The sequence below is a fragment of the Aethina tumida genome, chromosome 1 (genome assembly GCF_024364675.1).
Source record: "Aethina tumida isolate Nest 87 chromosome 1, icAetTumi1.1, whole genome shotgun sequence".
Classification (NCBI taxonomy): Eukaryota; Metazoa; Arthropoda; class Insecta; order Coleoptera; family Nitidulidae; genus Aethina; species Aethina tumida.
In genome coordinates this window covers 70971898-70986119 of record NC_065435.1, presented here as the reverse complement: position 1 = coordinate 70986119, position 14222 = coordinate 70971898, and the positions used below count along the sequence as shown (strand labels likewise).

At 35.4% G+C, this 14222-nt stretch overlaps 2 protein-coding genes across 5 annotated transcripts in view; both read left to right on the top strand.

Moving 5' to 3' along the window:
- LOC126264379 (uncharacterized) overlaps window positions 1-10992 on the top strand; it is a 69869-nt gene extending 58877 nt beyond the window's left edge. For 3 of the 4 annotated variants that reach the window (XM_049962101.1, XM_049962100.1, XM_049962103.1), the window contains 4 exons: window positions 2205-2408; window positions 3608-3823; window positions 8944-9173; window positions 9223-10992. In XM_049962101.1, the coding sequence (XP_049818058.1) occupies window positions 2308-2408; window positions 3608-3823; window positions 8944-9173; window positions 9223-9227 (552 nt within the window). In that variant the 5' untranslated portion in view covers window positions 2205-2307 and the 3' untranslated portion in view covers window positions 9228-10992. The remainder of the gene's footprint in view (window positions 1-2204; window positions 2409-3607; window positions 3824-8943; window positions 9174-9222) is intronic. The other variant, XM_049962102.1, reaches the window with a different exon arrangement.
- Window positions 10993-11660: 668 nt separating this feature from the next.
- On the top strand, window positions 11661-13381 carry LOC109600355 (26S proteasome non-ATPase regulatory subunit 6). Its single transcript, XM_020016500.2, has 6 exons — window positions 11661-11875; window positions 12054-12405; window positions 12459-12678; window positions 12736-12844; window positions 12915-13083; window positions 13141-13381. Exons 1-6 carry the CDS (start codon window positions 11731-11733, stop codon window positions 13313-13315), a joined length of 1170 nt encoding a protein of 389 aa, XP_019872059.1. The 5' UTR covers window positions 11661-11730; the 3' UTR covers window positions 13316-13381.
- The last annotated feature ends 841 nt before the right edge of the window (window positions 13382-14222 follow it).

Sequence of the window (14222 nt, the reverse complement as noted above, 5' to 3'; positions counted from 1 at the left end):
ACAATGTGCCGGAGAAAACGGCAACTGATATATTGCATCCCCTTTTTTTCCAACCCCGAGTCCGATAATAAACTCGCAGCTCACTGGATTAGAATAACGCTGATTTATTTCGCCACTTAACCTGACACTTTCTTGGACGATCGGTAGAAAATTAATAAACACAAACAAAAACACTAAAGCATGTTCACAATGTCGGACCGGACGCAAAGAAGTCGGCAATTGAATCACAAGCTAATAAGCTGATTTAATCTCCTGCAACGTTAACTAAAATTTTCGCCCGTATCCAGAAAATTGCCGGGCGCTAAATACGTGATATTAAAAGGGCTTTACATGTTGAATAATTGTTGATAATTGTTTAGATTAAAACTGAGCATTTTCGGTTAAATTAAAACTTTAAATCATCCCGGAAATTGCGGAATAATCCGGTGAATTTGTTTTTGGCACATGACAACAATTCATTTTGATTTTTTGCTTTTAAACCGACAGATCTATTACGGTACAATTATAAAATACTGATCGGGAATAAATATTTGGAATTATGTTTTATATTTTTGTGCCGTTCCCGATGGTTTTATTGTCCCGATCTATAAATAAATTGCCGGTGCTCCAATTCAAATTTAACATGGCGCAATAAAATTCCACCGGGTACTAGAAGAAATAAAAATCTCGCTTTTATTTGTTGCCCATAAAATCAAATGTAGGAGGACGTCCATTTTATAACCCGCTTGCATCCCCTAAATATATCCCGTATTGCTTTGCAGACGCTTTATGTAGTAAGGACGCGGGTTTTTCACTCCACATAGGAATAACAAGGGGACCGTATTTTTTTTGTCGAACCAGATTTGGTTTAATCGTAATTGGTTTCACGGCAGATTTAACGGCGGTAACTTGAGACTGCAGATCCGCAACGATTTGCTAAAGTGCACAGTTTAAATGCACTGAAACATAATTGAAACCCTCTAAAAGGCACTCGAGGAAATTATATCAATTACTGAAAGAGATCAAATCACCGTAATCACGGTTGCATGGTCCCCATATTTTATGGTAATTACCGTCGAAGTTCTCTAATCACAATTTCCTAACAATAAAAAACTAATTTCGTTTGTCGCGTCTAAACGGTCAATTTGCCCGCGCAAATCCGTAGCAATCTCGCAACAAATACACTGGGGAGAGGAAGATCGAATTCTCATTTTCGGTGGTGGGCAGAACTGCCCCGCCAATTTAGAGATGTACTGTCATTCTCCAGAGGTATTTTTATACCAAGGTAACGACTGAATTGCTGGTCGGGGGTTAAGATTTCAACTCCACTTCTTTTTCTCGATGTTAACAGGCCTTGTGCGGCTACAAGGGTGTGTATCTAGGGGGTCTCCTGTTAATTAGGACTGATTGCAGAGTAATTAAACACCTTGATTTTGTAACGTCGTTGGTGCACACTAGACTGAATTAAAAGTGATAAATCTGAGTGGTTTTTAATTATTTATGAACCGTTTCATGTGGCGGTAACACGTTCCAGACTTTATACGTTAGCTCGGTACAGCTTATTTAAGACACTGGACTAGTTCCAAGACTTAAATTCCAAATTTCACCCCTTTCAACTACCCAGAAAATTAATGCGTTCCTATCTAGCATTCCCGAATTGTATCAAGTTTTTACTGCGGCAATATAAAATATTTCCAGACTATTGTTTGTGTAGCACGATAAAAACAAATCAAAACATCGTTGGAACATTTGTTCTTTGCCAGCGGAGCGAAAGTCGCACTTTATAAGCATAACGGAATTTTCTGCACGGTTTTTCGACAACAGGAAATTTAGAACTTGACATCATGTCATGTATTCGTTGGCTGAAACGGCGTGAAATTTATTTATTCTCCACTATCTCGTGGCAACTCCATTAAATTTTCCCACTTTTCGAAAAACACATTTTATTTGGAAATTTTAATTTCGTTTTAGCCATTCACAATTATGCAAATACACGTTCGACAACAATGTTGTTACGAGAGCCGGACGATCAATTTCGAATTAACCCTCGACGTTTATACGCTTAATATACTCGCGTCCATTTAGATTGTGTCCTTTGGATAATTGAACCAGACCGCATGTATTCACGGCATTGCGGTCTGGACCTGAATTTTGATGTGACCTCCATCCCGTTGTTCGCCGCCACGAAAATCATCACGAAAATTAACAAACTATTTACGTTTCAGGCTGGCAAATTTTCAAACAATTCGAGTACGGAGAGTGGAAAAAGAAGAAGAGCGTGGTTGAAGAGGAGTCGGTCTGTGGTGAGGGTGTGATGCCATCAGTTGCATGTGCGGTAACAGTAGTGCGACCCGTGGCCCGCTGTTGACCAAGAGGTATGGGCTGGCTGCTGACCGTTGTACTCTTGCTGGCCCTCATCGTGCTCATGGGTAAGTTCGATACTAATCACCTCCACCCTTCGGGGAATCCCCACGAAACAGTGTATATTATTTAAAGGAGACAGGGGTTAATTATGTGGCACGTTTGCCATTAGTTAAGCCACTAGTTAACTAAAGTCCAATATGACATTTATTATAATACATAAACAACATACAAATACATTGTTGTGCAGTATCCCATGTATAAACATTAATGGAGGAATAATCAAGCATTTAATCACATGTAGATGCAAGTTCCTGAACACTGATGGGAAATACCGGAGCCCAAAACAGGGTTAATTGTGGTCAGGTTCAGCTCTACACACGCAATGATTTGCATTTTGCCAACTGTGATTAACATTCCCACTTTTAGTACTGTTACTGGTTACTGTTAAATTATAACAAATAAATTGGTAGTCATTGGATGTTTTACTAACTCAGAAATGTTATTTTGCTTGATTGAATTGAGTCGAAAAATGAATTATTCATGGGTATTTATTTTCTCTTTGGATGCGTGAATAATCAGACAGATTAAATTCTATATCATAAAAGGAATGATGGAAGGGATCCGGATGCATTTAGCAATTCGCATTCCTTCCCGGATAATTTATTACGTTTGGATGGGGATGTAATAAAAGCTTTAGAAAAAATTCTGCTCCAATAAAATCACTGACACCCGGATATAATCCATTATAATATTGGGACATTTTATTGACTAAAGTGAATTATAGAATTGATCACACATTAAATTTATTAAATAGTGTAGTTGGATGTTGTGTTAATTGATCTGACTTATGGCGGCAATAAATTTAAAAATACATAAGATAAAACATTGGAAATATGGACGTAATAAATTACGAAACAGTCCAGATTTCCAGTCGGCAACTGAATTTATGATGTCTGTGATTTTCAATGGATGCATCTGCGGTTGCATTGATCTGATAAATTTTATTCGTTTACCCAAATTTCGTTTGTCATCGAACGCGATGGACGCGTTGAGTGAGTCTATATTTTATTCAAAGTCCCGTGTTCGCAATAATTCAGCGTCGCTGAAACGAAAACTATTCGAATTGCATTTCGTGCTCATTGAATAATTAAAACTGGTTGCATCATTTTTAGCTTAGCATTTCGCCGACACTTCACCGTTTAATTATTAATCGAAACATAATTTATTTATGAAAGTATCTGATCTAATTACGGGCTTTTCTAAGCTACAGGGCTGCCATCGCCTCAGGGGGCGCACGGCCAACCGCAGGCGGGCGTCGCCCAGTCGACGCCGAGCCCTGTCGCACCTTTCCCGATGGGCGGAGTCGTTGGTGGTGTGCGCAGAACTCTGTCCGGATGGCGCGAGTGGCGACGCGCAGACCCTACCCTAATCAACAGCTTGTGGCGCAGCAAAATGGGCAACGGCATCAGAAAGCAACTAGGTAAGGTTTCGTTAAATTACTTTTTTGTTTTATTTTAAAAAAATGTTTGAATGAAAAATGGCAGCAAATCAAGTGTTTACAACTCAACTGAAGCCGAGACGTAAGGCGTAATAAAACAACTCGGACGAACGCGCAATTTTATTCTAAAACTTCGAATATTGCATATACATTTACCGGTTCTAAAACACATTGTTCGCCGGTAATTGTGTTACGTTATTATTAGAATTTACTTAGCATGTTCAGTTGAGAAACTATAGTTTGGGTAACACGGTTTCCCGTCGCCAATTAATAAAGTTCCGGAGCCGGAGCTTCTTTAAAACCGAAAACTGCGATAAATTAAATATTAGCCGGAATGTCGGGACGAAGCGCGAGCTCACCGCCGCACATCCGCTTGCCATTTCCTGTTTTGCAACCCCGACAACGGGCAAGCATTAACTTTACGCCGGAAAAAAGCCCCTGTACAGGGGTTTAAGTCAATGTTTGACCGGGATGGATTTGAATATTTCGCTTGCTAGAACTGTGAGTGTAAATAATTTGCGCAAGGATTAAGCAGGAACGCTGATGATGAATGTTGAAACTGCATTTGCGATGAGTTCAATTTATTGTTCATTTAGCCTGAAATCGGTTACTGGCAAGTGAAGGCGAAGATTTTCCTTTTATGTTGGTTTATTTGTCGATTCTTTGGTTCCATTTTCCTAATGATAGCTATAATTCGAGTTGGAAGGCTTTTGTGTGTTCTTATAATGTGACTCGGAGGAGAGAAATGATTGTTCACGTTTCATCGGTGACAAAAGGCGTGGATTTTTCTAAAGGGTTACAATCAGACAATAAGGCTCAAACGGGGGGGATATTTTATTCAATGTTTTTCAAGAGACGTTTAGAGCATTGCACGTCCAATTATCTTAGATTTTTTTAAAAATGTTTGGAATATTGTTATTTCATTGCTTATTTAGTTCATATACAACATTTAATCTTCGTAGAAGTTTACTGAACATAAACATCTCAGTCAAAGCAGTTAAATATTAAATTTAGAAATTTAAAGCAAAACTTGATGTGGAATATTAGTTTCGACCTTTATATGTTGGTTGATGCTTCATGTTATTACCTTCGTCGAGTTTTGACTTGATAGTGTCATATCTTTTGCTGGGTTTTCATTAAGGATGCTGCATTGTATCAAAAAAAGTTTTCAGTTATCGCTTGATGGCGACTTCTGCCCTTTTCTTATTGGTGACAGGATATACATCTTTTGTGAGGAGAAGTTCGTACGAAACAGAGCCGCAAAAAATAAATGATTGATACTAACACGACAAAACAAACCTTTCAGGTCACTGTTTTGGAATGAAAAGAAACTAATTTAACAAGTTATTATCTTGAAGATACCTTTTACTAATTAACGAGAGTCGATATCCAATTAATTCTTACTCGTTACTAAATTTAAAATTTAAGGAGAAGGATTAAAGTAAAATCTTAATTATTAAAATAATTATGAAAATTCAATTTTCTATCCATTAAAGAGTTCATTTAATTTGATGCTTAATCCAATTGTCACCAAAATTCACGTGATAATATGCAAGCCCCAAGAATCAATTTCAATTTGTTAGTTTTGACAACTATTAAACGTAATTAGGTAAGACCCTGAAGATAAGTTTTGAAGTAAGTTTATTAAAATTTATTTAGGTGAAAATAATTCCAATTGACGAAACGAACTTTCCCTTATTGTATCTGAGCAACATTCATCCTTCCGTTCTAAAAGTCAGGTTATATTTCCAATTATAAATGTCCTTTTTTAATTTCAAATGCACCTTCCTAAAACATTATTTTTTTGACAGTGCATGCAACTGTTAACCATTTCGAAACGCGAAACAAAGCACCCCATTGTTCCCAAACTCCACACGCATATGAGCCAGCACATTAAATCATCATTGTTCCAGCTTTAAAAAAAGTGTTACACTATTTCCCGTTTCGTTTTTTTGCGCGACCTGCGACATTCGCTATTTGTTTCGGTTTTTCCTGAAGCCCTGTGCCATGTGAAAATTACGAGGCGCTGTTGCCAAGTTCACGATTAAATTTTTATTGTTCTTGTGTAGTTGACGCGGCGCCAAAAGTCCCGTAATTAACGACAGTAAATTTCGGAAAATGCCAGCGCCCTTAGTCATTTTCCAAGTTTCGTGGTTATTAAACGATACAGTTTTGCATGGAAACTTTTTACTGGCCCCTAAATTTTATCCTGGAAAGTTTATCGTCTCCGCTATTTGTACACATTTTCTGAGTCGCGCCATAAATGGAACAAACGCAATTTTCTATTTGCATAGGAATCCCGTTAAACTTTATGACTAATAATCGACGAATAAAACTGTAACCGCAAGTTTTAAACAGCTTGAGTCGAACTTACACGGATTTGCAAGTTTGTGGGTGGATTGAATGGGAACAACGGCTAATTAAATCGACGTAAATTATCACCATAAAGTGGTGAACGCTAGTTGATTTACAGTCCGATCATAAATCCACCTTCTGGTGAATACGGTTTTCTACGTCAAATACGTTTCGGATGTTTATTTTGTTGGTTACCTCGTAATACTAAATTGCTGGATTATAAAATGATTAAAATATTCCTTCTGTTTAAAATGCGCAAACACAAATTTCGTTTATTCAATTTTAAATTATGTAAAAGCTGTGTATAATTTTTGTTTTTTGTTTACGTATGTATATGGAGTTTGGAAACTGAAAGATGCTTTGTTTCATGTGTTAGAAAAATACATTTGAAATTTGAAAAGGAAATGTAAAATTGAAAAATATTTTCTCTCACTGAAAATACAAGAATAAATTGTTCAACAATAAAACAAAGGTTGTCAACTGAGATCAAATAAATTTTATATAGTCATTCTATGATTCTGACCTAATTTTGGTTAAAACTTGCATGTCGATTTCAATTTTATTTCACTTAATTAAATTACAATAAAATGTATCGTAATAGGTAACTTGAAAATTTTATGATTGCTTCCAATATTTTAATAGCAAGATGTGGCTTTTAAAAATTAAATTTGGCTTTATATAGTTTGAAGGATTTTACAAATCTGACAGTAGGATTATGTAACAAATTAAATTAACTCTCAGGCATTCCTCACAATAGATAGTAAATTTTAATTTCATTTTCCGAATCCTTTTAATAATTGAAACTTCACTTTTCTACTGAAACTTAACAAGGAAGAAGAATTAATTGGATATCGACTTCTAATTAATTATTAGTATAAAATCGTTGCAAACTTATAGTTTAGATAATTGCCTTTTTATTTACGTTCCGATACAATGACTTGAATGGTTTGTTTTCTTGCGCCAGTATCAATCATTTATTTTTTGTGGCCTTCGTAGGAACTTGTCCGTACAAAAGATGTATTTCCTGACAATAAGAAAGACAGAAATCACCATCGAGCGATAACGGAAAACTTTTTTTTAAACACCACAATGAAACATTTTTAAGTTTTTCCAAAACTACAAAGAGCACAAGGAGGTCAGAAGTTTTATCTATAATTATCACAAATTCAGACGTGAGTTTGGGTTAAATATTATTTGAACTTGCCTCAGAAGCTCATATATCTAATCCCGTTTTTATTTAAAGTTGTTAAAATTTATTCGCACCACAAATCTGCTGAGCGGTTAAAACACTCAGCAAACTCGGATTTGTAACACAGCGAACATGTGAGAAATTAAGCCCGTACCATACGTAAAAACAGTCGCGCGAATTTAATTTAATATTATTAGGTAACTTTGGATGGAATTAAATTGAGTTTAATCATTTTTCATCGGTGAATACGTGTACGAAATTCTCATTTAACTCTCACCCACATAGATTTATATAACAGGAGTTTGAAATATTAATTCCATCGTTATTGGGAACCGGTTTATTAATAGAGTCAATATTTAATAACGTTTTTCCTCTTTCCAGGCTACCACACCAAACTTAAATCATGTTTAACTTATGAAAACTGTAATATCCATGGAAAATTTCAAGAAATAGCCCTGAATAAAATACCCTCGCTTGAGCCACATTGTCTGGATATAACCTTTCCGAATAACATCGCCCTTTTGTCACAGATGAAACGTAAACAATCCTTTTACTACAGACAGTCGTATTAGAAGAACACACAAAAGCCATCAGACACGAATTATAAGGATCATTAGGAAATATGAAGCAAAGTATGGGAAAACAAAACAAGCTGAAAGAAAAATCAATCAGTAATAGGCTTAATTGATTTCAAATAATAAGGCGACAATGCCTGAAACTTAATGTTCATTAAGTGCTACACAAAAATCCACTTTTGTAATAGTACACGAGCGTTAAGTATTTTTAGAAACAACAGTTCTGGCTTTTGTTCCATTTTGCCACATGGTGAAACCCCCATTTTTACATCATCATTGTTTCCCCGTTAAAAAAGTGCCATATAGACTTGTTGGTTGTTTTCATTCCACAACATTCATCCAATTTTATTTACGATTTGTTTTAGTTTTCTCGTGCACGGAATGGTGTCATTCTGGACAAGAATTACGGTTGTAGTTGCCAACACGACTCAATTTTTCACGTCAAAAATTTAAGGGAGCGCAACGACAAAAGTTTACTAATTAGTGACAGTAAATTTTGGAAATTGTGCATCACTGCTTTTAACCAAAACTTTACATTTAAATTTTCGGGATTACGTCATAAACATTACAAACAGAATTTTAGGTCCACAATATGGAGAATACACGTGAAAGTAACGTCAAATAATCCGCCACTATAATACTAACTGGTTTAAACAGCTTGAGACAAACTTATATGGCAAGTTTGTGGCCAAATTGATCGTACTAGACTAATTAAATCAGCATAAATTTCCCGCAGGTAATGCCATTTTTGAAACGTCACGCTAAAATTTACGGCCCTGAACATAAATCCGCCACATGGAAATATGGTTCGGATGTTTTTGTTCGGCGCGTCATAAAACCAAACCGGCCGATGATAAAGTGATTAAAATGTAGCTGCGAATATGCAAATATATATCTGTCAAGTTTTACGTTTCCTAGATATAATAAAACACATAAAACAATCTTCTCTACAATTTAAACAAAGTATATGATATTATTCGCAGGCAATGCGGAAGTTTATATAATGCTGGCTCTGCTGATCGGTTTGGTGACCGTGGTGATCGGTTGTTGGCTCTCAGACAATTGCTGGTCGCCGGAACCGGAGGGCCAAATCGTGACGGTGGCCTGACCCAAACTGAAACCGCCTCTCGGCTTGGCGGCGCCCATCAGCGTGGTCAGCGTTTCCCCCAACTCCTCCCAATCGTCCGACAGTCCGGAAAGCGACTGGCCTTTGGTAAGCCACCGTTATAGTTTCGGAAAAGGTTAATCGAATGTTGTTTCAGGTTGAGGTTTCGGACAGAGATTCGTTGAACATCTGACATCACGCCTTGTGCGAGAAGAACGGCACAAACTTGGATAAAAATGAGGACTGCGAGGTGCACAAACCGGTGGTGGAGAACGGCCACGTATGCCACATTCTGATTGACGACTCGTGCGAGCTGCACAACACCGAAAAAGGTGCCGAAAGCTGAACTGCTCGAACTGTTCCCAGTGATACGATATTGTTGGAGACCTTATATCCGTAGGTGAAATGTAAATATAGAGTACATGATGTTTATATTAAGATGCTATCGATTACTACAAGACTGGATATGAAAACAAGGATTTGTGTATCAAATATGTAACGATTTGCTGCAGATTTCACCACCGGTTGTTTCAGTTCTTCCAATCTCTATCGTGGGGGCCAAAATTTGCCGAGTCTACGAACGCCGAATCGTGGTGACGTTTGTTGCAGATTCTCACCCTTTTTGAAGAATACATGTAAATTACTCTAGATAAAAAACAATGTTATGTCAATTAGTAGGTATTGCTATGTCTAAACTGAACTGACTTGACTTTTGGTTGACCAGATCTGCTTTCTTCTAGATCTTCACGTTTATTACTAGATCAAAGATTAACCTTTTATACCCCGTGAATATTTTATATAAATAATACCATGTCGCTTAGGTAGGAATTTTATAACACTGGTATACTCCTAACATTTATCTAGTATAAGACCACAGGATTAGCAAAATATCCCTTTAACTGGATTTTTGGTGATCCAGTGGAATAACGGCTCCCACACATGCAGTAATCTTGGTGTTGGTAACTTATTAGACCTCATCATATCATATGCCTGCCTTTTCTGTGCTGTGCCTCACTATCCTTAGAACTTAGATCAAACAAACTTAAACAACAACCCCGTTCAAACCGAACTATGTTTATTTGAACGGTGGGTCTAATAAAAACAAACAATTAAACGAGATTATAACTAGACACATTAATTCTGATTTCTTATCCAATCCCGGTGATATACAGGACGGTTCTAATAATAATATAATACGAATCTACTAACATTAATTATTCTGGAGATCGTCTTGTATAAATTAAGTAAATGTTGAATGTTGCATATGGCTATATTTAACCCAGAAATTACTGTAATACGCTTGTTTTATATTAATTGTTGATAATACTTTATCGAATGTTGAAGTTAAGTTTGTGATGTCTACTATAGAAAAATTAAAATTACGTTGAACCTTTAAATTTGTAAATAATATATTAAAAAGACTGATATTAATAAATAATTAAAGCGATCGCCTCGTTGAAATTAAACACTTGGCGTTAAATTTCGACTAAACTAAAAACAACTAAATTAAATAACAATTCTTCCACTGTAATAAGAAAAGTAGGTACGGCCTAATACTCTTAACAAACTTTAGATTGCTTTGTATTATTCTTACTGTTTGAACCTTAGTAAATCGTAAGATTCGGTATAAATATTGCTCAATGTACAAAACCTAGACTAAACCTAATACAACCTAATACTCATAGAATAAACCGCATTCAAAAGCAGAACAGTCATTTATAATTTGGCTTAACAGTTTTTCGGTTTGGTGAATGTTACGCATAAAATAGGGGAACAATATTGATGTACATTGGATTTTTGACGCATCTTTTTAGGGGATTTGTGGCTGGAAAGATCGACGAAAATCCGAAAACGATTACTTATAGCTGTTTTAAATGTAACAGTAATACGCAACGATATTTGTACTAAAATTATACTCGTAACAATAAAGTAATACCTGAATTAAAAGATGTTTTATTTGTAAATGACATATTTTAAATATACCTTTAAGTGCTTTTCATCATTTCACTGCTCCAGAAATGGTTCATGGACGCCCCCGGAGAATTGGGGAAGGCTGCAGAAAGTATGAAATAGTTCAAGAGTATCGTACTCCTGTACGATGGAACACCCAACCTAACTTAACCTAACCTAACCCGAGTACATGATAATTTATACAGAATGAAATGATCAAAATTCATATATTATATCATTTATAACATGGCATAGATATTTGATTGGTTTAGTTCTTTCTTTGTAACAATTATAAATTAATAAAACATTTTAATTTGGATTTTATTATTATGAAAGAACTTAGCAATAGTAGGTTGAAAGATTATGCTGCCGCATTGTCAAGTCATCCACCCAATTTCAAACTTTAAAATCTACTTGATTTATAGAAACTTGTCAAGAGAGTTGCATAAGCGTAACGCTAAAATAATAATAATAACATTTATTAACTTTAGTATAAAAAGATGTAAAAAATACATTTCATAAAATTATATCTAATACTATTTGTCATGAAGAATACAAATCAAATTCTTCTATCAAAGTGTGGAGATATATTATGACGGAGTATTATGTGGCGCCACCTATGCTTGGATCTTCGAAGTAATCTAACCAAGAATTCCAGTGGAAAATCCGCTTGTCATTTTGTCAAAGTTTTGTTTGTGGTGCAGAATTGTTTAAGATGCCGATCGAAAACTTGGAAGATCAGGGTTTGGAAAAGAACCCAGATTTGGAATTAGCCAACTGCAAATTTTTATTAACCTTATCTGAATACAGAACCGATCGGAATGTCCATCAGAAAATACTCGACGCAATCAAAAAGGACGGTGAGAAAATGACTTGTCACTTTTCCTCTTAAAATTCTTTGTTTTTATAAACATTTATATCATTTGTTATAACAATATAATACCCTCTTTGTCATTTTTATTCAACAACTTGGGGGCCAACTTATTAATGATTTTATAAACATAACCTGAATTGCATTACATTGTTATTTCAATTTAGACATGGCACCATGGTACGAGTTGGTTTGCAAAGATGCAGGCTGGAAAATCGATCAAGCTCTTCTTAAACAACTAAAAACCAAAAATGAAGAACAAATTAAAAAACTGGACGAAGCGATAGAAGATGCAGAAAAGAACTTGGGTGAAATGGAAGTTCGGGAGGCTTATTTAAGGAAGGCTGAGTACTACAGCAGAATTGGCGATAAAGAAAATGCTATCAACACTTTCAGGCAAACTTATGATAAAACTGTGTCTTTGGGTCACAGATTGGATATTATTTTTCATCTAATTAGAATTGGATTGTTCTTCATGGATCATGACGTTATTACCAGGAATATTGATAAAGCTAAAACGTAAGTAATTATCTTTAGCATTTGAAAGGTAGCATCTATACAACCAATTTCAGTTTGATAGAAGAAGGAGGTGATTGGGACAGAAGAAATCGCCTTAAAGTCTACCAAGGTGCATATTGCATGTCTGTGAGAGACTTTAAAACTGCAGCAACCTTGTTCCTGGATACTGTCAGCACTTTTACATCCTATGAACTGATGGATTACAAAGCATTTGTTAGATATACTGTCTATACATCAATTATTAGTTTGCCTAGAAATCAACTCAGAGATAAGGTTAATATTTTTTATTAATCATTAACTTGAGACTAAACTATGTTTATTTAATTTTAGGTTGTCAAAGGGTCTGAAATTCTGGAGGTACTTCACTCAGAACCATTTGTTAAAGATTATCTGTTTTCTTTATATAATTGTCAGTATGCTGAATTTTTCACCAATTTAGGTATTTGTCACCATTTTTTAATAATCTTAAAATATGTATATGATCATTTGTATATGTTCTTTCTTTTTAGCTGAGGTTGAAACAATTTTGAGAAGAGATTACTTCCTCAACCCGCATTACCGTTACTACATCAGAGAAATGCGTATTTTAGCCTACACCCAACTGCTTGAATCTTACAGATCACTCACATTACAATATATGGCTGAAGCATTCGGAGTGTCTGTAGATTTCATTGATCAGTACGTAAAACGTAAATATTTCCATTATTATTTAATTGATTATTTTTAATTTTACAGCGAATTATCGACCTTTATTGCGTCTGGCAGATTGCATTGTAAAATCGATCGCGTCGGCGGTATCGTCGAGACGAACAGGCCAGATTTGAAAAACGCCCAGTTCAATTCCGTGGTTAAACAAGGCGATCTCCTTTTGCAACGGGTGCAAAAGCTTTCTAGAGTTATTAACATATAAATCTTGTTTGAATGTTTTATACTAAATGTGTGGTAATTGATCAATAAACTAATTGGATTCCACAAATGGCGTTTAATATCCCCTCATCAATAAATATTAATCCAAAATAATTTCAGTAACTGAAATCTAGCTCAATAAAACAATTTTTTTGTGTCCTCCAATTCGGTTGGACGCAATTAGAATTTCAATAGCCTAAAAAAGTTTAATTTATTCATTGGCCATTCGGTAAAATTTTAACGAGCACTCACCGATATTGTTAATCAGCAAAAAAGCCTACAGCTCAGCTCCGATTCACGCACTGACAACCTGAAAAATAAATATAAAATATCAGTGTGACTGAGAACATTTGGGTCAATGCTGTAACATAATTTGCGAATCTGATTTTGCTAAATGAATAAAATAAAATTTTTAATTTAAGGCGTTTCTCTTGCAGAACAGCCGACAGACTTGGGGATTAGCTTTTAAAAAGTGGCAGCCAACGCTCGACTATTTCAAAGAGATTTTAATGAACAATAGTGCGAAAGTGTTCGTTAAAATGTAAAAGTGGCATTCGTAATTGCTGTCGTTGGATAATCGAACAAAATTAAAATGGAAAAGTTGGTTTCCATTCGTAGGTAAATTGAATAAAGTTGTAATTTGTAATTAATCGACGGAAAAAGTTCAAATCCATTTAAATTATCCCATCCTCCCGCTTTGTCATTTAATAAAATTAATTATATTATTCCCATTTAAACAAAAAGAAACATTCAACCACTCGAATTCGTGTGCTGAAATATAAATTTGCCACTTCTTTATTATTTCCTCATCGGCTCCATGAAACTTCCGCATCATATACGATCGGGGTCAGCTGCTAAAACCCTTTATACGTTTTTATGGCCACCCCCTAAAGCTCTACGTTTAGCTGAAT